The 25908-nt window shown below is 30.7% G+C and overlaps 3 protein-coding genes across 8 annotated transcripts; all 3 read right to left on the minus strand.

Annotated features, from left to right (window-relative positions):
• LOC102608838 (NAC domain-containing protein 60-like) lies at nucleotides 1-1920 on the minus strand. The gene is made up of 3 exons (XM_006465011.4): nucleotides 1659-1920; nucleotides 1291-1562; nucleotides 1-1152 (listed from the first exon to the last, which is right to left on the minus strand). The coding sequence occupies exons 1-3, from the start codon at nucleotides 1801-1803 to the stop codon at nucleotides 394-396; spliced, it is 1176 nt and encodes a 391-aa protein (XP_006465074.1). The 5' UTR covers nucleotides 1804-1920; the 3' UTR covers nucleotides 1-393.
• Nucleotides 1921-3734: 1814 nt separating this feature from the next.
• Nucleotides 3735-5685, minus strand: LOC107176408 (uncharacterized). Its single transcript, XM_015528871.2, has 2 exons — nucleotides 4153-5685; nucleotides 3735-3788 (listed from the first exon to the last, which is right to left on the minus strand). Exons 1-2 carry the CDS (start codon nucleotides 5683-5685, stop codon nucleotides 3735-3737), a joined length of 1587 nt encoding a protein of 528 aa, XP_015384357.2.
• Nucleotides 5686-15752: 10067 nt separating this feature from the next.
• Nucleotides 15753-24739, minus strand: LOC102608160 (NAC domain-containing protein 4-like). 6 transcript variants are annotated; one of them, XM_052443925.1, is made up of 10 exons: nucleotides 24260-24739; nucleotides 23890-24155; nucleotides 17728-18001; nucleotides 17537-17624; nucleotides 17299-17423; nucleotides 16960-17177; nucleotides 16700-16857; nucleotides 16333-16618; nucleotides 16183-16251; nucleotides 15753-16080 (listed from the first exon to the last, which is right to left on the minus strand). In XM_052443925.1, exons 1-6 carry the CDS (start codon nucleotides 24405-24407, stop codon nucleotides 16975-16977), a joined length of 1104 nt encoding a protein of 367 aa, XP_052299885.1. In that variant the 5' UTR covers nucleotides 24408-24739; the 3' UTR covers nucleotides 15753-16080; nucleotides 16183-16251; nucleotides 16333-16618; nucleotides 16700-16857; nucleotides 16960-16974. The 6 variants fall into 6 exon arrangements, with proteins under 6 accessions (XP_052299885.1, XP_052299886.1, XP_052299884.1 ...); XM_052443926.1 differs by having other exon boundaries at nucleotides 16960-17066; nucleotides 24260-24738; XM_052443924.1 differs by lacking the exons at nucleotides 15753-16080; nucleotides 16183-16251; nucleotides 16333-16618; ... (3 more) ...; nucleotides 17537-17624; nucleotides 17728-18001 and adding exons at nucleotides 21409-22454; nucleotides 22534-23428 and having other exon boundaries at nucleotides 24260-24728.
• Nucleotides 24740-25908: the final 1169 nt, after the last annotated feature.

Below are 25908 nucleotides of genomic sequence, written 5' to 3' on the forward strand. Positions count from 1 at the left end.
TTTAACAATAGCTGATCAACTTTTCCAGAAGTCAGCCATACACTTTCATAGAGATAATTACATAATATGATAGAGCAACTCGAGAGTCCCAAGTGCTCTAAATAACCGCTCTCAAAGAGTAATATGTTTGGAATACAATAAACCATGAGTGAAGCAATATCACAACAGTAATAATATTATAAAATCCTCCAAGAGGATTTGATTGTTGTTAACATATACAACTGAAGTAGTATTAATTCTCAGAAAGAGTTCATTTACCCAAGCGTTGAAGGTTTCAGTGTCCTTATCACTACTTATCCTCCACAAAAACTCATCCATCTGACTTTGATGAGTTGAAGTCCGGGGTGGTTTGTCCAGTTTCTTCATGAGAGTATAAAGCCCTCCACGAATTGATCAGGCAAAAAGATCTACACGCTCCATGCTGCATTGAGAATTCAATGAATCACAGCCATAACTAGAGCCTTCTAGTGCTGGAAAAATTGGTGACTGCGATGGCGAGAGGGAGCCATAATTCAGCCAATTATAGCCACCATGTGGATTGAATTCAGCAAGCAGTCGAGGTTCTGCCTCGAAAGAATTTTCTACATTGTTAGTAGAATAAGAACCCCAAAGCTGATTTGGTAGTATTGGTGACTCCAAAATGTCATTCCATACTAGCTGCCATTCTGGGGAATTATTTTCTGCAACATGATTTCTAGAACAAGAAATCAAATGGTCACTTGGTGGAACTGGAGAGACCAAAAGAGCATTTTCTGCAACATGATTTCCATTAGAAACCAAATTTTGATTTAGTGGTAGTAAGGATCCTTGGGAAGTATTTCCTGCAACACGATTTCCAGAATGAGAAATCAAATGGTTAGTTGCCAGTACTTCAGAACCCAAACTAGTATGTTCTGCAGCACGATTTCCAATTCCAGAAATCGAATCGTCACTTGCTGGAGAGACCAAAGGAGTATTTTCTGCAACATGATTTCTATCAGAAACCAAAAGTTGATCAGGTGGTAGAACAGATTCCCAAAAAATCTGTTCTCCAACATCATGGATGATGGTAGAACAAGAAGTCAAATCTGGACTTGATTGATCTTCAACACTAGTTGAAGTAGAAAGCTCGCCATCCCGTTTTCTTTCTAGGCGACACACAACAAAGTCCTTCTGCACAAATTAAAAGCAAAAATAGAATAAATTTTTTTTCCCATACGGCCCGCTGTATTATCAATAGATACATATGTAATTCATCACAAAGCAGGACACATAATAAGTCAGAATTGAAGCTCAAAACGAAACTCATACCTTATAAAGAGGGTCGTCCTCAACAGATATCTCGTGCATAACCCACTCAGTCTTAGCTTTCTTGGAAGTAGAACGACGGGGGCAAAAAGGCAAAATCTTTTTGGTACCAATTACCTCAGTACTGTTTTTGCGCTTGATGTCAGAACCTTTCCCAGTGACTTTCCAGTATCCTGACTTTGTTCTTCTATGCGCCTGTTTACTCTTGGCGCTCTTGTAATAACGCTCACAGTAAAAGTACCACACTTTTTCCTCACACTGAATCTCAGAATGCCCTGCATCAAAACAATTCAGTCATCCATTAGTTCTGAATCAATTTCACTTAACAGACCTAAACGGCATCGTATGATTGCTTGTTGGGTGATACTTACGGGGTAGATCCCAGGGATCAAAGCTGTAGAAATCAATTTCTTTGATGGTATGGACAGAGAAATCAGGGTCCAGCCTCTTCTTCTTCAGTAGACGAATGATTTCTTCGTTAGTAGGCTTGAATCTGAACCCCACGAGACTGTCCATTTCTTATTCAACACACAAGAGACAGAGGAAGAGCTATAGGTGACGATCGGTTTGGTCTGCAACTGCGAAATGCAAAGGGTGAGAGGGCGATCATATTATGTTATTATTATTTATAAAGGCAAAAGCATTGACACGTCATGTTATCCCCCACGGCCCGACTTTTTTTCTCTCGCTACGATATGATTTTACAGATTAATTGAAAAAATAATAATAAACAACAGATGTTAAAATTATATCGTTTTAAGAGTAATTAAGTACGCACCGTGAAATACGTTACCCTGGACGATATATTTTATTGATAAATTGAGAACACCTACCAATAAAATCATAACATATAACTCGTCGCGTATAATAACGTGTACAATGGCACAATTTGTTTAACTGCCAGTTGTTTATCAGCATCATTAATACAATTTAAAAAGAAGAAAGAAAGAAAGAAAGACCCCACACGATGGCACTACCATTTTTCTTTTCTGATTCCTTCTCTGCTTTACAGTTACGACCTTCCCCGCTACCTCACAAAGGTGTGCCCTTTTCCAAGAAGTAATTTGCTTGGATTGGATAATGAGATTCTAATGGTCAACATATGATCAACTACGAACCCAAAAAGAACCGGAAATGCTAGTCACGTACAGGAAAACTTTTATTTTAGAAAAATTTTCAGCACACTACTTAAAATTTATTTTTTATTGTATTCGTTCACTTCTGTGTGATCTCCGTTAGTTGATTTAATAGACTGTTAATGAAATGATATTTTTACCTTTTAAAATTATAATTTAACTCAAAATAAATAAAAATTAAAGATAAATTAACTGAATTTAAATTTTTTCAAGCAATAGAATTAAGCGCAAAGGTAGGTACCAGAAATTAGAGGAAAATAGTATTTCTTACTTGTTAGATTTAGAAAATTTGTATTTATTTTTCTTTTTCAATTGAGTTAAACAACATCAATTTTTTTTTTAATTTTCATATCACGTTAAATGACGTCGTTTTATTCTTTTTTAAAAAAAATTAGCATAATACAACATAATTTTAATTATTCAAATGAAATATCAATTTTACCCCTCTAACATCAGCAACATTCTAATTGCAGTTAGATAAAAGTAGATGAATGCAATAAAAAATAAACTTCAAGTGACATGCTAAAAAAAAATATTTATATATTTTTTTTAAAATAAAATAAATAGGTAAACGTGGATAATTTCCTTTTATTTTAAGACCTTTGACCTCAAAGTATACACAATTTTCGTGGGTGTTTGGCAATATTACTTTTTGAAATACTTATAGCAATTTTTTATTATAATATTTATTACAATTTAAATGCATTGAAGGTGATTGTTCGTGGCACATAGCTCGATGCTTTTCTGAAGTAGCGCTTAGGGTGCTATCTGAAAATTATAATTATTTTTTGGAATTCCAAAATAACCTCCAAGAAAATATATTATATTTAAAAGTTCTATTTTATCGTAGAGCAATTATGTCATTCTTGCAGGTTGCCAAAATCTCTATTTTTCCTAAAGAAAATTCTCTCTCATTCACCTCTTTTTTATTATGTAACTAGGAAATGAAACCGCGCTTCGCGCGGCTTTAGAAAATAAATTTAGTATTATTAATTTTTTTTTACACTCGATAAAACTGATAAAAAATATAAATTAATTTTTTTTAAATGAGCCAGCGTTATAAAACTAATGTTATTTATGAAAGTTAACTATTTTTTTGTTAACTTTAAAAATATATATTAACGTGTATAGTCTAAGTGTACAGACTTTATACCTTTTGTAGTTGATAAGTTCCAAATTAAATTTTGTAATTGAGTATCCTTAGCGTTGAATTATAAAAGAAATAAGTAAAATACATGTAAAGACTTTTGTAATTTATTTCGCATCGTTTGTAGCTGCGTAGGTGAGCAGTTGTTTATATCAAGCTTGCAGCTATGGCAAGTTCCAATGGGGATCAGCAACACCTAGTGCCAAAATGTTCTTTATCTGTATATAAACCATGTGTCCATGGATTAGAGAGAATGAAAGGAGAAATAGTTGATGTAAAAAAGAATGCTTCTTCACGTACTATGTTCTTTGGCGATTAAATCCTCCATAACAGCTTGGAAAACTCAGCCAAACTACCATTTTGTTGTCTCGATAGTTCCTATGATTTATCCATTTGTCTACTGAATAATTAAAACACATAATAAAAATCATTATTATAGGGTGAAGTAAGAGCTTGCAATGTATAAATTAAATTTTAAAATATAATCTAAAAATGTGATACCTTGATTTTGTGAGCTGATGTGTGAATATTTTGAAATACTTCTTTGTAGACAATGTTTTTTATGAAGGTTCGGTTTTCTACCTCTTGATCGGCATTTAGTATGGTCAATCCTTCTCTTGTGGTAACTCGAGACACGGCGACATATAATTGACCATGTGTGAATACTTGCTTAGGGAGATACAAGCCAACATGTTTAAGAGATTGTCCTTGGCTTTTGTTGATCGTCATGGCAAAACATGGTGCTAAAGGAAGTTGTCGTCTGTTAAGCTTGAATGGCCATCTTGATTCATTAGGAGACATAATAATTCTTGGAATTGTGACATTTTGTCCAATATTTGTTCCATAAATGATGTCACCTCTAATGGACCATTTACCAAGACGAGTGACAATTAATCTTGTGCCGTTGCATAGGCCTTCTATTTGATTTAGATTTCTAAGAAGCATTACAGAAGCACCTTCCTTAAGTCGTATGTCATGATTAGGGATGCCATTGAATTTCAAACTATTCAAAAATTCAGTTGGATATAGAACATCTTCATCATTTGTGTTTGCGCTTGCTTTGCATATACTGTCTGAGCTAAAATAGGTTCTCCCTTGACCAGGTATTATATTCATAATCATATCGTTCAATTCATGCACCATTTCATTTTTTGGGTTTAATATTGCTCTTTCTTTCAAATATGCTGGATCACTGTAGTTATGCTGAATTGATGGGTAGATATTGTCGACTATTGATTTCATCAGATTTTCTGATGGTTTCTTACAGATATCAGAAGGTAGTTTAACTAAATCTCTATCAATGTCATCATATAATGAACCATCTCCAATCTGCAACAACCATTTGTCAAAAGAAGCTATTTTAGCAGCCTCAGAGCCACTCACGCTTCCATTATAGAGCCTCATATTTTGTTTGAGCTCATAAATTTTGAAAAATGGCCACAAGTAGGATGAGTTAAGTGAAGCATCAACAATGTCTGCTCTTGTCCCCTTTGGCACAACTGGCAATATTTGTCGGAAATCGCCACCACATACTATTGTAAGTCCTCCAAAAGGTTTGATAGAACTATTTTCATACCTTGTTCTTAGAATATCTCTCAAGGTCTTATCCAAAGCTTCAAAGCAGAACTTATGTGCCATAGGCGCTTCATCCCAAATGATCAAAGAAGTTTTCATAAGAAGTCCAGCTAATAAGGTGCCTTGTCGGATTTCACAAGTGGACTCTGCTGTCACATCCAAAGGAATATGAAATCGCGAATGAGCTGTCCTACCATTAGGCAATAACAAAGCTGCTATACCTGAAGTTGCAACAGGCAAGACTATTTTAGAATGTGATCTGAGCTTTGCAATAATTGTATTCCACAAAAATGTTTTACCAGTACCACCGTGTCCATTGATAAAAAATAAACGCCCTTCTTCATTGTCAACAGAATGCATTATTGCTTCATAGGCTGATTTTTGGCAAGCATTTAGAGCAGCAAACGATTTCTCATGCAACTTCTTTAATTGATCACGATCATAATCAAGCTCTTCATTGACCAATCGGTTACCTGAATCTCTTATCAAAGAAGAATTAGGAAGTGGCATTCCATCTATGTCTCTCAAACTTTTTCCCATTTTCAGCATGATAGTTTCAATCTCCAACAATGTGTATGCTTCAACTTGTTACTCGGTTAACTGAAGATCTTTCAATCTGAATTTTTTCCTTTGCAATGAAGTTATGTCTTCTGATAAAGTAGTATAATTAGATTTCCAAAGTTGGGGTGCATCAGAAACCTGACAATGAATGAGTATCGTGACAAAAAGATGTCTTAATTCATTTCCAGTCGCCCATATTGCAACTTCAGTCAAGCAGTCGATCCATTCTTTATCATCGTCTAATAATCCCAAAGCATAGCACGCAGCTTTAAAAGTTGGATATGTCACTCCATTTACTGTTCTAATACTTTCAAATGAAGTGCTTCCTTTTACAAAATTGAGCAACATTCTCATATAAAATCGTTCTCCACTTGAAGGATGTGCAAAGTAAATTCTTCCGATTGCTAAGCCATTTTTTCTCCTAGTCCAAGTTTTGTCTTTTGAATTCCATACCCAACATGTAGGGAAATCAGAATAAGTTAACTCTCGTGCATCATCATAATTCTTGTTTGCCTCCAACCATTCTGTGAACTTTGTTTTTTCTATTCCAAGTATGGTAAGCACATTTTCTAAGCACTTAGATTCTTCGAATATTACTGTATGCTCTCCCGGTAAATGGAACGGCAATCTTTCAACTGCTGGCTTTCTGTAATGTATGTCAAATTGGAAGATTCGCCAGCAAGCTTCGGTTGCTGATATATATCTGCAGTCCAAATATGTTTTGATCTCGTCCATTTCTTGGGTAGTGTCAATAGATTCCATTGTTGCAGTTGTTCTATCAGACCCTTTATGGACATACTTGAAAAGATATTTAACTGATCTCGAGTAATTACAAATCTCAACATTAATATGTGCATCAAATTTGACAATTAAATTCCTGTGATAAGGGACCACATATCGATTATCCAAGAAGACACCTTTCTTTTCGACATGAATACCTGTATTTCTCCTTTTATAGACTGGAAAACCATTCGTATCCACTGTTGTCTGATCATTAAATTTTTTTGGAAAATGTTTTGTGCACTTGTCTTACATCATGCATGGAGAGTGAGAATTGTGTTTTCCACACGGTCCATGAATCATAAATTTGTTAACTGCATTATAACCATCAGGATCAACATTTAAGTCAGGGATTTCTGCACTTATTATTTTATCAATATGGTCTGCAGAAGGATTTTTCATTGTTGGATGCAAAAAAAGCAATATGTGTGCATGGGGCAAGCCTCTTTTTTGAAACTCAATTGTATATAGACCTGCCACAAAATGGAGTAAAATTTAAAAGTTAGAAATATTGATTTCAATTGTGAAATTATTGTTTTTCCCTGCACTTTTCAATAACAAATGAGTTGAATTTGTTATGGATACGAATTTGAAGTGAACTTACATGCAATTATTTTTCCAAACGGTTGATCTTTTTTCAAATCTTGCATTAGTTGGAATAATTTTATCTCGAAAACTCTGCATATGATATCGACTCGATTGTCATCATTATTTTGTCCAACTAATCGGAGCATGTTATTTATTTCTTGCCACTTTGGGTTGCAAGTGAAAGTAAGAAATAAATCAGGATATCCTGCCCATTTACAAATTGCCATAGCATCTTGATAATTTTGTATTCTATATCGTGGTCCCCCCGTGTGTGATGAAGGTAGAATAATCGATTTTCCAACTTTCGAACAATCAGAATCACCTCGATGAACAGCATCCATTAAACCAGAGAAAAGGTCTTATCGAAGTTTTTGTTGATTATTCCGGATCCAACGAAATCTTTCTTCTTCAATTGCCAAGTAACAATCAACTATATATTGTTGGAATAGTCTACCAGCTTGAAGTAGAGTGTGTCCCTCATTCAATCTTTGTTGCAACCTAAAGCAATAATATTGCCTCATTGTCAGCTTTTGCCTCTTAAAAGGGCTATCAGTTATGTCTCTTAAAGATATGTCAGGTCTATATCCATCTTCGCCATAAGGATATATTAACGGGTATGTCATGGGCATGAAGCTTGGATGCAAATCTGTGATTCTCCGAAGTCCCTTTGTGCGATGCTCTATAGTAACATCGCGTTGAAAGTTTGCTTCACTGAAATCACCAACTATTAAGCCTGCAACTTCTGAAACTATTGGTATATTGTATCGACGACCATCTCTTGTTCTACTACTAAGGAGTCGTAAACGAAATGTAGATTCTGGTTGTGTTTTGTATCTATCCCTCGCCATTCTAAAAGATTTGACCAAATTATTATGTTGGTCCAACATTTTAGATAGTTCATGAAGAATTTCGTGATCAATTTCTGTCTTCATTCCATGTTTTAATAGAGTGTTGATTCTGTTGTCTATCTCATTTTCAGTATCATAGATATAGAGCTGAGCAAACTGTGGTTTTTTCCCAACTTCTGGTAACAAAGAACCAATGTGATGATAATTCTGACCGCTCATCCTGAAAACATAAGGACCTTTTGATCGATTGATTGATGCATCAACTCGACCTCCCATAGATGTGAAAGCAAACATGGAGTTATAAGCCCTGATATTTTTTCGAAATTTAGAACCCTTTTGTCCAGAATCTGCCCCGAGAAGATATTTGAGTAAAGGAGGTGTTTCTTTCATCAATGGAATCTGCACACGACCTTCCATGCAACAAAATGTGAATTTGGGATGTGAGACCTTTTTGGTTTTCTTGTTCCGTTCCTCGTACCATAAAATGGCACCACAATATTGACATGTGTATGTAGGGGGTCCAAAATTCCAAGGCGTTGTGTAATGAACTGTCAAATTCAACAAATAATAATATTGTAACAAAGTATCTTATTTCGTCTAAGTGAATATGGTAAGAAAAAATATTACTAAACATATTAATATTTTCATTGTACATGTAGTTTCATGCAAATATATACCATTATTTGATGTTACACCATCCAATGGAAAGCTTGTGGACTGATCTATATTCTCATCAAAAGAGAGACACGCTCTTTTTAGTTGTCCATGTTCAACTGTATATTTTTAAAGTTCCAAAAGCAATGAATAAGTTATTAGTTTCAAGTATTACAAGCATGATGAATAACTAATAAAGCTCGATAAATTTAAATATATATACGTACCTGTGTGACGAAGGCGCTTTCCTCTGTTTGTTTGACTCTTTGGATTTATATGTAATGATGTTTTATTATTATCATATCCAGCTTTACCAGGAGATTGAAGGAAATTCCCAACTGAAATATGTTAGAAATATATATATTTGTTAATATATATTAACATAAATAATTTAAATTATATGGGAATAATTTTTGTAATTTGTATAGTAGGAATAAAAATCATATTTTCAAGAATCACATACTGTTTGAGTGAAGCAATTTATTGTCACTTCTAATGTCATCCAACTTCATAAATTTTGTGTAAAAATTCACAATTTGTAGCATCAAAATGATTCTCTTTTTTAAATCATGTTTGTATCTATTATGAATAATCATAATTTTCCGCTTAAATCTTGCATGCTTGAATATGGCCTTCTGCACGACAACATATCCATTGTTTATTGTGTCACACTGGAAATTTGATGCATATTTCCTAAGCTTTAATTTCATAATCCTTTCGTGCCGAGCTAAAGATGAAAGTTGATGCCGCAAGAGACAAACTTCTGGCGGAATATTCCTTGAGTCACCGAAATCATTAATAGTTGCAGAAATCAATTCCATTTACTCTGGTGAACAATAAAGTGAATTCAATATCACAAAATATTCTAAAATTAACAAAACGTTTTATTACAAATCATAACAAGAGAAACCGAAAATATAAAATGTTTTTTTTTCAAAAGAGATAAATTTTTTTTCAATTATTGAAATAAGGATTGCAATGAATTTTTCGAACGAATATATACCATATGTTAGAAAGAACAAAAAAAATCACTAAAAACAAAACAAAATAAAATGGGATTTAATTTAACCAATACAATTTAATTTTAAACTCATGCCAGTGTCACACTGGCATTAATTTTTGTTGTGCTTATAGCCACGAACAGAGGCTTTTAGATTACTTCTTTATTAGGTTATTATTCTTTGAATTTGGTGGGTAAATTGTGAGCTTTTTCAGTTGTGATATTATCAAATCAATCCATGCAAAATAATCATTAATGTAATGTTTTTGTTATTTTCAGACCGATAAATAATTATGAATTGTTTCCATAATTGTGTATTTAGAAACAACGTTAACACATTTTTTCGGAACAAACTTCTAAGTTTGATTGATTTTAGGTCTAATTACGATACCTTAAATTAATATAGACAGTCAACAAATATCCACTTTAACAGTTCTAATGTAAATTTAAAGGCAATTAATTTTGAGTAAATATGAACTAAAACAAAACTTGAACAAAATCTGAATTTATGTATAATATTAAGGTAGCCACATTGCATTTGAAAATGTCAATTAGTGGGATCTAAATAAATAATCACCTTGGAATTTTTTAATGGTTGTGGGAGTTAATATTACAATACACGGACTATCATCTGTGTTGTACAAATTTCGATCAAACATCTCCCCCAACTTTTTTCATAAAGTAATCTTTGATATCACCGAGCTATCCATAAAAATTGCCACAAGTGAATAATGTAAAGAGAAAAACTCATTATAAGGATATCATATTATCATTAAATTCGAAAGTTTGGAATTACGTTATTATACAATTGGTTACTTTTTTAATTCTAAATCACCAATATTATTATTCCCTATTTCAATATGAATATTACCACTTGACTTTTTTATTTGTGTTTATGAAGAGGTGAGGTGTGAGGAAAAGGAAAAAATGTTTTTCTTAAGGATTAGAACAAATAATTAGGCAATAATTCAAGGAATTGATGTTGTTCATTCTACATTCCATTTGGATTTAGAGTGATTTTCATAAATTTTTTCTTTTATTAATTATGCTAACTGCCAAGTACTGTTGTTTATTCTACTGTGTTTGGGAGAAGATGCTTGGGCTGCCTAGAACATATTTTCTAATTAATTTTTCTTGTGAACACATTGAATAATCTCTAAGGGCTATATCCTTTTTCATTTTACTTTAACGGTTTTTCTTCAACAAATATTGGATGTATTTAGTGAAAAAGAAAATTAAAAATTAGGAAAGAATTAATAAAATTAGTGAAGTCAATTTGTCGATCAATTCTTATGATAAAACAATAATTAAAAAATATATAGTCATAGTTTTCTTGATTATATTCGACTTATTAATCTGTTAAAACATTTTATATCTTTTTTTCCAACTTCCCCATTTGGTGAACTGTAAAAATGATATGTTTTTTCCACTCTTTGTCTCTATCTTTGTTCACTCACAAAGAGTTAATAGTTATTAATCAATTAATTTTTTTTGTTTGCATAAGAATTAATAATGTTGCACACATGTATTGTGAAATAATTGTTTGTTCATAATTATTTTTTGCATTTTTTTAGAAGTCAATAGTCTAATTAATGATATTGAATTAGGACATTTCGAAGTTTGCTATTTTGTACTTCTAATAGAAATGCTTGCAAATGGAAGGCATTAATTTTTCTGTTTACTTTATCGAATTTCATAAAATTCAATTCAAACCAAAAATTGAAGGTTAGAAAAGCAGTTGGATAGTTTCATAAAATTATTATTTTATCATTTAAAAGATATGTACCACATCGATTAGGACTAAATATTAGAATCATTAGCATTGTTCCAATCACACAGGCAAAATCTATCACTCAATAGTCAAGTACATTGTACAATGCAGTCGAGAACAACTTAAGCATTTAGTTAAACCTTTTCTATTTGTTTATTTCCACAAAACATCAAATATCCAGATTGATACTGGATCCTCCGAGTCAAATATAGCTAGTTCACATTCAGAAAAGATCCGCCTCTTTTAATTGTACCTCCTGCATGCGAATTATATAACAATTAAATAAAACTACACCAGAGATTAATTAGTCAATAAATATAAACACGAGCTAAAACATGTGTTTACTAATAATTCTTAAACAGGTCTAAGCTTTCAAAGTTTGCATTGAAAAATTAAAGTGAAAATCTTCAATACCTCCACGTGTAAATCGCATAAATTAGACAACCAAAGATTATTCAAAGATTTTTCTTTCTTACCTTATGCTTTTTCGCAAACAAGTAGATAGCAACAATTGTAAAGACAAGTGAGCAGTAATCTGTTAAAACAAAGTAATCCGGTGTTAATGAAAATAAGAACAACATATTATGTTTAAAACTAAGTTTTCATAATAATGAAATCGAGTAAACTTATTTGATAAGGATAAACAAATAGAACGCATTGACAAATTGACATCAAATTAAATTGATCCAAAGAAATTGAGATGATCAAATTTGATTACGTACACATTAATTTTCAAATAATTAATCCACACATTGTTTTATTCTTTAAACATCTTTAAACACAGGAGCCAACACTTTCACTCTTATAAATTACTGCCATAGTAACTTGAACTTGGTGATCAGCTTTTTAATTGATTTGCAGTAGCTCACAATTAATTAAGCTTGATCATCAGTAGCTATTATTGATCATAAAAATATTTGTTTAATTTACAATCTAAAATTACGCTCCATACTCTATATATGTGAATTATATATTTGCATCATCAACATTAATATTATAAAATAATCTGTGAAATAGGATGCTCTTGGAGTATTTTATTTTCATCACAAAATATATTAAAATTATATTAGACAGAGAATATATCTAACACTTTCTAAACACTAATATATAATAGTTTCTACAAAATTATGAAATATTTGTACTAAAATACCAAAATATAAATATATATAACATAATTGGAATCAATAATCAAACTTCAAACATGTCATACTCTAAAGAAATTAAAGCATGATAGTCTGTGTGTTTGACATATTCAACTAAATGTTTGATGAGAATCTGTGATTGTTAACAGCCAATAATGGTTTCTTTAGCAACTCAACTCAACTCAGCAAAACCAGAACCAATTACATTTACCAACTCAACTCTTCGCTTCCCTAATTTCCAACATTCTCTTCACATTTACAAATGGTAGGTGGTCCTATAAATCCCATTCAAGAATGAACAATTTTTTTCAGTTCCTAGTAGGTGAAGTTTCTTCCACATTTACAGAAATTTCGACAGTATCTCCCCATAGTTCTCCAAGTACACGACCTAGATTTATGCATTCATCTAGTATGTACCCAGAGAACATGAGGAGCAGCTATCGAAATTTCCTTTTATGTGAAACAAAACTTCACCTACTTGGAACTAAAAAAAATTATGCATTCCCAAACTGTCCAAGTTGGGACAATTCAAGAATTATTAATAGACATATGATCCTCTTGTCATCCTAAGATGACACTGATAAAACATGTGTCTACTAATAATTCTTAAACGGGTCTAAGCTTTCAAAGCATGCATTGAAAAAAAAAACGTAAATCAATATATATAGTTGAGTTTATTAACATTACCTGGTTTTGGCGGAGAAAATATGAAGAAGAAGAAGTAGTTTGGGCAAAAATCAAAGGGTTTTGATTTTCATTATTGATCAATTGAAATAGTAGAGTAGTGGACCTTCTCAGCTAGTTCCATGGATGTTAATAAATCTAAAATTTGTTAGCACTTAACATTTGCTAAAGAAACCGTCTTAAGTTTCAATTCTTTAAATTAATGTTAATTAGATTTGACATTGAAGATTAATTATTCACTAAGGCTTATCATATTTTAAAAAAACGAATATAAAAGGTTGCATATTAAATATGAGATTATGCAATTAAAATTAAACCCTAGTAATGGCATTGGTGAGGGAAGATGAAAGAATTCCTTCCTATATTAATTAATTGATATATTTTAAGCCACTAAAGTTTAATTGTTGGCTTAATAAAATAAATGAATGTTTCAAGACTTATAATTAATTATTATTAATGGTTATATATTGTTGAATTTAAATAGAAATAGGAAAAGACATGTAATCTTTTGTAATCTAATAATCATTTTCTATTTATTTTCTATTTTTAATATTTTGTAATGTAATTATTTTTTAATTTAAGCTAATATATTAGATATTAGAAAATATAAAGAGATGAGAAATAATGATGCCACAAATCTTAAATACTTAATATTTATAGAATTTGAAGAAGCCAAAAAGCACTAAACAAAAGGTTGAATAATTAAATATGAAATTATGACATTAAAATTAGGCCCTAGTGACATTGTTGAGGGAAGATGAAGGAACATTCCTTTCTATATTAATTAATTGATGCTTTTTAAAGCCATTAAAGTTTAATTGTTGGCATAATAAAATAAATGAATGTTTCAAGACTTCTTGAATTTAAATAGGAAGAGGAAAAGACATGTAATCTTTTGTAACCTAATAATTATATTATATTTTTAATATTTTATAATGTAATTATGTTTTAATCTCAACTAATATATTAGATAATAAATAATATAAGAAGATGTAAAATAGTGATGCCACATCACCTCTTGTAGTCAAGACTTATAATTAATTAAGAGACATGGATGAAACTAATGTTATTTAAGTTACACATAGTTGATTTATAAGCTTAATGTGTCAAAATTGTTTAAACCTTTCCAAGATTAACTATTGTTTTCTTATTATTTCTTTTATCTAGGTTTAAATTTTAGGAGAAATTTGTCAATTTTCAATTATTGGGTGAAATTGGTACGCAAATGATGTGTTTTATAGCAATTTGCGTCTTTCTCATCTTCAAGACTATCATTAGTCGATAATGTTGCTATTACCTCAGGCTCTCGTGAGTCTAAACATTTTCTAATTAATTGAAAATGATATAATGATTAATTAATTGTTGATAATAAAACCAATTTAATACGCCGTCTTCCCATTTCTTTCTTTATTTCTTTTAAACCTCAATCATTGTCAAAACCGTTAATGGGTTGCAATTAAACACTTAACAAATCTTAAACTTGTTGTTAGCAATTAACATTTGCTAAAGGAATCGTCTTAAGTTTCAATTCTTTAAATTAATGTTAATTAGATTTAAGACGAAAATTAATTATTCACTAAGACTTATCTATAAATAAAAAGTAGATACAAATGTTGTATAATTAAATATGAGATTATGACACTAAAATTAGGCCTTGGTAGTGGCATTGTTGAGGGAAGATAAAAGAACCTTCATTCCTATATTAATTAAATTATATGTTATGACGTGAAAAAATAAAAAATCCATTTTTGTATTTTGTAGTTTGTGAAGATTTGAAACAATGTGCTTTCTTTTCAGGGTGATAATAATTGGATCCATTGCTTTTTCCTTTTAATGTTTTATAAACATATATTGTCTATTTGCATCAAATAAGTCTCAATCTCTTTTACAATCACTAATAAAACACCTTTCAATTATTAAACTATAAATATGTGTCATTCAAAATTGTGATAGAAGATATAGAATTTAGGGAGGGTTTCTTCTCTTAAGAGTTAAAAAAAAATTGAAATTTAAAAATTTTCAATAAATACAAATATAAGATGAATAGTTTCATTTGTTCAATAGACTAATCATATTAAAATAATGTTAGTAAGGAAAATAATTTAAAAAATATTTGTAATTAAAATAATTTAAAAAATGTAAATTACCTCTCTCACCTCATTTTTTAAGAAAAAATAAAAACAACTTGAAGTTTTAAAAAATAATGAAGTAATTTAAAAATAATCAATTTGGAATAATTCAAAATTTACCCAAGAGATTATTCACAATATCAATCAATGAATTAGAAACATTAAGTGGTATAACATATAACTATTATTTTTAACTTATTGATCTCAATCTTGAGCGTTCGAATTAGATCTTTGGGGTTTCATTTTTCAGATTTTAGTGATTGAAAGTATGAAACTCAAAGTAACAAAAATTAAATTTATATTTTATCGCAAGTGAAGTGTAGGGATTAATCCAATTATTTGCGTCTAGCGTTTCTTTTTGTTGCTATCACTCTTGTTGATGATGATAAGCCTTTTTTTTTGCATTGTCACTACCAATTTATTATCTACATTCATCTATAGAACGGAGCAAGATGCCAAGAAAGAAATATAACACAAGAAAAATAAGTTATCCCAATCGTTCAAAACAAATACATACATAGCCAGAAAAATAAGACATATCATATCACACTTAAATATTACCACTCTAAAAAGAAAAAAAGGTCAAAAGACTAACACACATGTAAAAAGACGACCAACAACAACACTAAACATGTTTTGTGTATTGATTACTTCCACCATCACTAACTTCATCATCATCAATAATTTGGTTTTTTCTCTTTCTATTCTTACCGGCATTAGTAACATGAAAATCTCCCACAGAATCTTCCAAATTATTTGATAAGATATCATGAGGATCCTGTAATTTTTTAATCAAGGAAATTAAAATTATGAGTAAACTGAACATGATAATTTTAATCATAAAGGAAAACAACTGGGAAATAAGAGTAAATAAAATTACCATTTCTTGGGAATGTCCTTCCTTTCTTTCATATATTTCCACATTTTCATGATCTGTATTGTTTTTTTCCTACAAAATACAACAATTAAATAATTTTTTTAACATTACATATATTGCCTACAAAGTGAACCTAGCATAGGTAGATAATACCTTCTTCAATTCTTGTTCGAGCTCCAATTTCTCATCAGGGGTGAAAAGTTTTGACACAGTAAAATTCTCAAGTCCCTCTTTCAAATTGTAATCATTCAATTTCAGTTTGTAAACAAAATCTTTTCCACAAAGGCTTTGAATTTCTGTAGGGACATCCTTACTATATAAAGGTAGTCTATTAAACAACTTGTGGGCTGATGTATCAAGTAACTTCTCAGCTACATGATTGAATAAGACAAAAGTTGTCTCTGCTGTTTTATCCATGACTTTTATATGTATTTTGTACCTACATTAGAATAATGAATTAAAATGAAAAACTAACAACATAATAAGCAATTTTTTAAAAAAATAATATTATTTTTCTTACATCACAAGAGGATAGTCACATTCCTTTTTGCAAGTGCCACACATATAAATACCATTTGTAGGTATGACCTTTTTTATGCATGTTTTGCATGAAACATAGTACCATCCAAAGGAGTTGTCTATTTCACTAATCTTGCCCCGCACAGTAACAATATATTCCTACAATTAAACAATAAACATTTACAAAAATAATAAGGACATTCCAATATTTAGGAACAAATAACACAAATGGATGAGAAGGAAAAAAAATAGAAAAATCACCTTCACTTGAGAACTTCAATCAGCCTCCAATAGTTCTTCAATGCTCATTCTGTTAAGGAACATCTCTTCCTCAAAAGTAATCTTATTCACATTCGAACTTTCAATAACTTGCACAACGTTGGAGACGGTGGAAAATCTTTCAATTAATGATGCTACATAATCTATTTGAAGATTTATATAGATTTTGCTTGCACTTGTGGTAGAGAAATTAACCTCACCTGTTTAGAGCAAATGTAACGTAAAACGAAACTTGAACAAAATCTAAATTTTTGTATAATATTAAAATAGCCACATTGCATTTGAAAATGTTAATTAGTGGGATCTAAATAAAATAATTACCTTGGAATTTTTTAATGGTTGTAGAAGTTACTATCACAATACAAGGACCCTCGTCTTTCTTGTACAAATTTGGATCAAACATCTCCCCTAACTTTCCCCATAAAGTAATCTTCGTTGTTACCGAACTATCCATAAAAATTAACAAAAATTAATAATGTAAAGAGAACCAATAACTAAAAAATAACATAAATAACTAAAAAATATAAAGTCATAGTTTTCTTGATTATATTCAACTTACTAATCCGTTAGAATTTTTATATCTCTTTTTTTCCAACCAGCTCCAACGATCTCAATATCACCCACACCACATAAACTTCCAATAACATCTGTAATATTATGGAAAAATAACATAAACATGTTAAAACATAAGGATTAATAATTTCTAATATACACTTAAAGATTAACAAACATTAATAATTAAAAAAATACCTGAGAGGATTGTGTTATCATTCACACGTAAATTAATCAAATTCGGAGATACGAATTGAAATCCATTAATCGGAATCTTGACAGTTCCTTCTTCTAACCTCTTAAGAGAAGTTATAACCAAGAAAATAATCTTATACTGATTTGAAAGTGGTCTGTACTCGCCTGTAGTTGAAACAACTTTCAAATTCTTGACATTGTACAAAGAACCCTCACTCAACATGTGCTTAAACCTTGTCACTAAGGTTTTCCTGATTGTTGCATGCATGAGATTTTCCTACGAAAAAAAAAACACATACTACATTCAGTGTGAAACAATTGGGAAAAAAAATTAGAGAAAACAATGAGAGAATAAATTTTTTATACAACCTTTTCATCAATAAAAATCATATCAACACTAATCAATTCTCCATTTTTTTTAGTATTAGTAGACTCCCACATCCTACAAAGCCTAACCCTTATCATCCAACTATCTTTATCATTGTTCAACTCATGAAGAAAAGAGTACTCCATGAAGCACACAATATCAAAAATTCAAATAAACCAAACAATAAAAATATAAGTATTTTTCTAAAGAGGGTGTTGACTAAATAAATAAAAAAACCCTAAACATAACAAATCTTAAATATTTAGTGTTTAGAGAGCTTGAAGAAGCCAAAAGGCACTAAACAAAAGGTTGCATAATTAAATATGAGATAATGTCATTAAAATTAGGCTCTAGTGGCATTGTTGAGGGAAGATGAAAGAACCTCTCTTCCTATGTTAATTTATTGATGTATTTTAAGAGATTAAAGTTTAATTGCTAGCATAATAAAATTTGAAGGAGCCAAAAGACACTCAACAAAAGGTTCCATAATTAAATATATGATTATGACATTGAAATTAGACCCTAGTGGCATTATTGAGGGAAGATGAAAAAATCTCTTTTCCTATATTAATAAATTCATGTATTTTAAGCCACTAAAGTTTAATTGCTAGCATAATAAAATAAATGAATGCTTCAAAATACTTATAATTAATTATTATTAATGGTTACATATTGTTGGATTTAAATAGAAAGAGGAAGAAACATGTACAAAGAATATCCACTAATATTTTAGATATTTTAAATAATAGAAAATATAAAACGATGAGGTTGAGGGAAGGTGAAAGAACCTCTCTTCCTATGTTAATTAGTTGATGTATTTTAAGGCACTAAAGTTTAATTGCTAGCATAATAAAATTTAAAGAAGCCAAAAGGCACTCAACAAAAGGTTGCATAATTAAATATATGATTATGACATTGAAATTAGACCCTAGTGGCATTATTGAGGGAAGATGAAAAAATCTCTTTTCCTATATTAATAAATTCATGTATTTTAAGCCACTAAAGTTTAATTGCTAGCATAATAAAATAAATGAATGCTTCAAAATACTTATAATTAATTATTATTAATGGTTACATATTGTTGGATTTAAATAGAAAGAGGAAGAAACATGTACAAAGAATATCCACTAATATTTTAGATATTTTAAATAATAGAAAATATAAAACGATGAGGTTGAGGGAAGGTGAAAGAACCTCTCTTCCTATGTTAATTAGTTGATGTATTTTAAGGCACTAAAGTTTAATTGCTAGCATAATAAAATTTAAAGAAGCCAAAAGGCACTCAACAAAAGGTTGCATAATTAAATATGAGATTATGGCATTAAAATTAGGCCTTAGTGGCATTGTTAAGGGAAGATGAAAGAAACTCTTTTCCTATGTTAATTAATTCATGTATTTTAAGCCACTAAAGTTTAATTGCTAGCATAATAAAACAAATGAATGTTTCAAAAGACTTATAATTAACTATTATTAATGGTTACATATTGTTGGATTTAAATAGAAAGAGGAAGAAATATGTACAAAGAATATTCATCAATATTTTAGATATTTTAGATAATAGAGAATATAAAAAGATGAGGTTGAGGGAAGATGAAAGAACCTCTCTTCCTATGTTAAATAGGTTATGTATTTTAAGGCACTCAAGTTTAATTGATAGCATAATAAATTTTGAAGAAGTCAAAAGACACTCAACAAAATATTGTATAATTAAATATGAGATTATTACATTAAAATTAGGCATTAGTGGCATTGTTGAGGGAAAATGAAAGAACCTCTCTTCCTATGTTAATTAATTCATGTATTTTAATCCACTAAAGTTTAATTGCTAGCATAATAAAATAAATAAATGTTTCAAAAGACTTATAATTAATTATTATTAATGATTACATATTGTTGAATTTAAATAGAAAGAGAAAAAAAAGTACAAAGAATATCCACCAATATTTTAGATATTTTAGATAATAGAAAATATAAAAAGATGATGAATGATATATATTAATAAAGTTACTATTTATTAAATGTGTTAAATACAATCAAATTAATTATAAGAAGATGAAAAGCCAATTTTTTTTAAAAAATCTCTATTTATTAAATAATAAAGAATATACAAAGAAGCAAAATGGTGATGCCACATCACCTCCTCAAGTCCTAGCTTTATATATATATATAGATATAGATAGATTGCTTTTTATAGAAGACAAAGCAGAAGAATATTTCAGTAAAAAAAAATGTAAACAATTAAAGTCAAATATACAACAATAGAATGATTGCGATATAAACCTACAACATTTAACTCAATATATGTGCAATAAATGTTACATATGAAATTGGAACATCAGATTTGAAACCAAAAACATATTTAATTTTCGGAGGCAATTGAAACATGGAAACACCAAATTTCAAACACGCACCAAAGTGACATAAATATGAAACTTAACATTTATAAATAATTAACGCCAAATGTACAAATGCAACAACATATATCTAACATGATTACGGCATAAATATAAGACGTGATGTAAAAGAATATTAAATATGTAAAATGTTAAACTAAGAAAAGAAGAAAATTCTTGCAGGCATTTAGAACATGAAAGACCGAATTTCAAATATGTAAGACGTGATGTAAAATGTACGTTTATACATGAAACAAAGAACAAAAAATTTATAACAACTAAAGTCTAATATGCCACAATGGACATCTAACACGATTACTTTGTTGCTTGTTATTTTTCATAAAATAACAATCAAGGGAAGGGAAGGGCTGAAAGCCTCAAATCATAAAGGTATTGAAAATTATATTAATTACAATAATAGCATAAGGGATCACATGCATAGATGATACGCATATGTTATAATTAGTAAACAACTACTATTTTCTCACCTGTATTATTTTCTTTTTTAAATCTTTGTTACAGTTCTATAAATAAATTAAAATCCAAAATTTATTATCTCACAGAAGTTGAAAATAGTTATTAGTTAATAATATGAGCCTGTGGTAATCTTGAAAAGCCCCGAACCCTAAAGAGGAGTATATCTAGTTTCATTTAATATGATTATATAAACTTATCAATAAGGGTTTTTTCAGAAATTTGGAGTCTCCTTATATTTATGATGAAAAAAGTTTAACACAAAGATTCGTGATGAGTTCATACTGTTCAATAATTGATGGATGTCACGTACATGAACCATTCACATCTCTGCTTGTACTCTTTTTGGAACAAGCATTTTTGTCTATTCAAACAGGCTCCAAGTTTCAAGAACTAGGCCATGCTATTGAAAATTCAAGTGCTCTATATTACAAAGCAACAGATGATTACCAGACAATATCATATCATCAATAATAATAGTACTTTTCTTCTAAGAGAATTTCATAGTTATTTACATACTACTAAACATTACAGTACTTTCCTCCTAAGAGGATTACATAGTTGTTTACATGCTACTTAAGATTACAGTAGTTTCCTCCTATGAGGAGATCAGAATTCAATAAAAGGTGAGTGAAGCATTATCACCCATATAGATATAGTAAATTAATAATATTACCCCGTAGAGGATTTGATTGTCGTTTTAAATTTGCTATTTAAGAAAAACTCTCAAGTAGTTCTTCTATCCATGCATCCTTGTAAGCAGTGTTCGTGTCACTTCTATCCACTGCATAAGCTGAACCTTTTAAATTTGCTACTCAAGCAAAATCCTCAAATTGTTTCTTCTATCCATGCATCCTTGTAAGCAGCATTCATGTCACTGCTATCCACTGCATAAGCTGAATCTTTTTAAATTTGCTACTTAAGCAAAATTCTCATTTCTAAGCAGTGCTTTTGTCACTTCTATCTACTGCATAAGCTGAAACTTTTAAATTTGCTACTTAAGCAAAATTCTCAAGTAGTTCTTCTATCCACGAATCGTTCAAAGCAATGTTTGTGTCATTCCTATCCACTGCATAAGCTGAATCTTTTAAATTTGCTACCTAAGCAAAATTCTCATTTCTAAGTAGTGTTTGGGTCACTTCTATCCACTGCATAAGCTGAAGCTTTTAAATTTGATACTTAAGCAAAATTCTCAAGTAGTTTTTCTATCCATGAATCATTCTAAGCAGTGTTTGTGGTACTACTCTCCACTGCATAAGCTGAACCTTCTAAATTTGCTACCTAAGCAAAATTCTCATTTCTAAGTAGTGGTTGTTTCACTTCTATCTACCGCATAAGCTGAAGCTTTTAAATTTGCTACTTAAGCAAAATCCTCATTTCTAAGCCATGTTTGTGTCACTGCTATCTACTGCATAAGCTGAAGCTTTTAAATTTGCTACTTAAGCAAAATTCTCATTTCTAAGCCGTGTTTGTGTCACTGCTATCTACTGCATAAGCTGAAGATTTTTAATTTGCTACTTAAGCAAAATTCTCATTTCTAAGCCATGTTTGTGTCACTGCTATCTACTGCATAACCTGAACCTTCTAAATTTGCTACTTAAGCAAAATTCCCATTTCTAAGTGTGTTTGTGTCACTGCTACCTACTACACAAGCTGAAGCTTTAAAACTTGCTACTTTCTACCCATGAATCTTTCTACGCGGTGTTTGTGTCACTGCTATCCACTGCATAAGCTAAAACTTTTAAATTTGCTACTTAAGAAAATTCTCAAGCAGTTCTTGTATCCATGCATTGCTGCAAGCAGTGTTTGTGTCACTGCTATTCACTACACAAGCTGAAGCTTTTCCATCTGACTTTGATGGGTTAAAGCCAGGGAAAAGGGTTTGTCTAGTCTCTTCGCAAGAGTTTTCATCCTGGAAAGCCCTTGAGGAATTGATCAGGTAATTTACCTGCTCATCACTATCAATTAGACAATCAGGAAAGTCAAAACTATCAAAAGAACTATTAGAATATATTAATTCTTGTTCTTGATAGATTGGTCTCTGTACTGCAGGAAAAAAGGCTTCATTTAGCCTATTGTAGCCACCGTACAAGTTGAACTCTCCAATTGGAAGATTTTCTCCCTGAAAATCATTTTCAGCAAAATTATGTGTTACTGAAGGGTGATCTAGTGGTACCTGCAACTCCAAATTGCTATTTGGTGGCAGCACTGGGTTTATCGACTGAGGGTATGTGATAGTATCTTGTTGAATAAGATTTCCAGGATAAGAAAATATTTGATTTTGTAGTTGCTGGCCAGAGTTGGTGAGAGTTTGTTCTTCACTATGATTTCTATAAGAAAACGAATGGTTACTAGGTGATTGCTGAGGTGGAGAAACCAATTGTTTACATGATTCACCTTCATCAGTAGTCGAAGTACCATGCTTCTTCTTTTTCTGTTTTCTCTCTATGCGAGAGAAAACAAATTCCTTCTACATGAATTAAGGCAAAAACGCCATCAGGAATGCTGCATTATCAATTAATTTTCAAATTTTCATAAGCAATGCTAGATTACTAATCAGCAAACTTCTAGAAGAAACAAAACAACAGGTTAGCAATAGGCAACAAAGATATATAATCTAAATGGACATCCTGCCCACTGTCTAGACCGAAAGAAGTGAAAAAATTTTAAGACTTTGCCTGGTTAATTAATCCTATTATATCTCCAACAACTAATTGGCATTCAACATATATTTTATTACACAGCATTTTACCAGACTAAAATTTTTGTAAGATTCACAAAACATGCGAAGCCAAGATCTAACTCCAATGGTAAGGCGCTGGTTTCTTAGGACTCAGGACCTTGATTCGAGCTTCAATGAATGCACAAGTTCATAATTATAATAATAAGAGTCATAAAACAGAGCTCACGTCAAAAGAACAAAGCTCATACCTTATATCTGGGGTCGTCCGTCACATGGTACTCATGCATAACCCACTCGGTAATAGCTTCCTTAGAAGCAAGACCATGACGGTAGAAAGTCAAAATCTTTTTGATACCCGAAAGGCCGTTTCTAGCTTCGATTTGGGAAACTCTACTTGTAATTTTCCAATGCCCTGTTTTTGTTCTTCTGTGGGCACGGTTACTCTTCCTGTACTTATAATAAGGTTCACAGAAGAAGTACCAAACTTGATCCTCGGACTCTGTTTTTGATTCCGCTGCATCATAAAAATAATATTATGCCAATTAGTTCAGCTAGTAAAATCTACAGGTACAGAAGGTTAGAGAGAAGAGAAGGGGAAAAAAAATTAGATATACATACTTGCCAAGTCCCAAGGCTCAAGGCTGCAGATATCAACAATATCCTTGATAGGGTGATGTGAGAAATGGGGATTAAGCCTCTTCTCCACCAGAAGATAGAGGATTTGTTCGTTGGATGGCTGGAATTTGTAGCCCAAAAGATTCTCCATTTCAGAATCTTTTTGTTAACTACTACTGCAATAGTTGGTAAGGATCTGAAATTAACCTCGAAGATTTCTCCATCATTATTTCTAATTCAATACAGTCACAGTGGCATCTCTCTCTGGTTTGAAGGGAAGAAAGTTCGCCCTGTGAGAAAGAGTGAGTGGATGATAATCTCTCTACATTTCTCACGGCGTAGTGCTGACAGTGAGACAACTTTTGCTTGTTTCACCAACGGCGTTGAATCGAGTATTGAGCGAGTGACAGAATTTAAATGACAGAAAATATGGGAAATTAATTTATAGTATCAGCTTATTGGGACATGAGACCCCACCATCATCCTCTTACTGGTTCAGCGTCATATTCCTCATCCGCTTTATATAAGTACTAATTTATATTCACTCAGAAGATTTTCTAAAACGACAACGTTTGACAGATTCTAATTTTATTCGCGCTTTTAATTAATTTTTTTCAACACCCTTCCCTGTCCTGTTTGTGCAGAAATTATCAGTTAACTTTGTACAGTCAGCTTTCCACTAGAGCGTCTCCTTCTTGGAGAGGCTGTTATTTGTCTCAGTCTAATACTTTTCTTCCGCTGTCTCCTCCTTTGGAGTAGTGATAATTAGTTTAATTTATATTATTACTTTTCAAAATTACCTTTCTTAAAAATAAAAATTATATAAAAAAGGTCTTTTCAACTCTGAAATTTGACGTAATTATTTATTTTATCATTATTTTTTAAATAATAACTTATTTTATTTTTACTTTTTAAATAATAGTATAAAATATCTTTATTTGAGTTTACAGTTAATTTACTGTATAATTTATTAAAGGAAAAAAATAAGATTTTAATTAAATAAGTACAAATTATTTTAAAATAAAAACGTCAAGAACAGTTAAAAACATATGAATTTCTACACAAATTTAAAAATAATTTAATAGAACAAAAATAACACTAAAAAATATGATATATATATATATGTGTGTGTGTGTGTGTGTAAAATAATAATAATAATAACAATAATATCTCAATCACGAAGAACTGACTGCATTAAAGTTAGAAATAAGTTAAAAAAAATTAAAAAGTACATACTCTAATGTAGTATTATGCTATATTAAATCTATATTTTTATGTCTTTAGTGTTTTTTTTTAAGTAAATAAAGGAATCTCCATTTACTTTTGGTAAAATAATAGTTTTAATTGGTTATTTATTTATTTATCTTGATCATATTAAAATTAAAGACAAGCTAAAATATTAAAAAGGAAAAACTTCTCCTCCGTATTCTCCCAATTTCAAGAATTGCAGCCATATTTCCACACCGCTGGCGGTAATTTGGTGCACTAAGAACTGTTGGCACATGCAGTATCCGATAGGCAATTAGCATGTGCTTTAGTCTACCAGAAAACATGTTAACTAGTCTGAAGCCGATTTTTTTTTTTTTTTTTGGTTTCTAGCAACAATTTCTTGGAAACTGTGCTCTAAGTTAGAATGAAAAATTTTAAGCAAT

The sequence above is a fragment of the Citrus sinensis genome, chromosome 7 (genome assembly GCF_022201045.2).
Source record: "Citrus sinensis cultivar Valencia sweet orange chromosome 7, DVS_A1.0, whole genome shotgun sequence".
Lineage (NCBI taxonomy): Eukaryota > Viridiplantae > Streptophyta > Magnoliopsida > Sapindales > Rutaceae > Citrus > Citrus sinensis.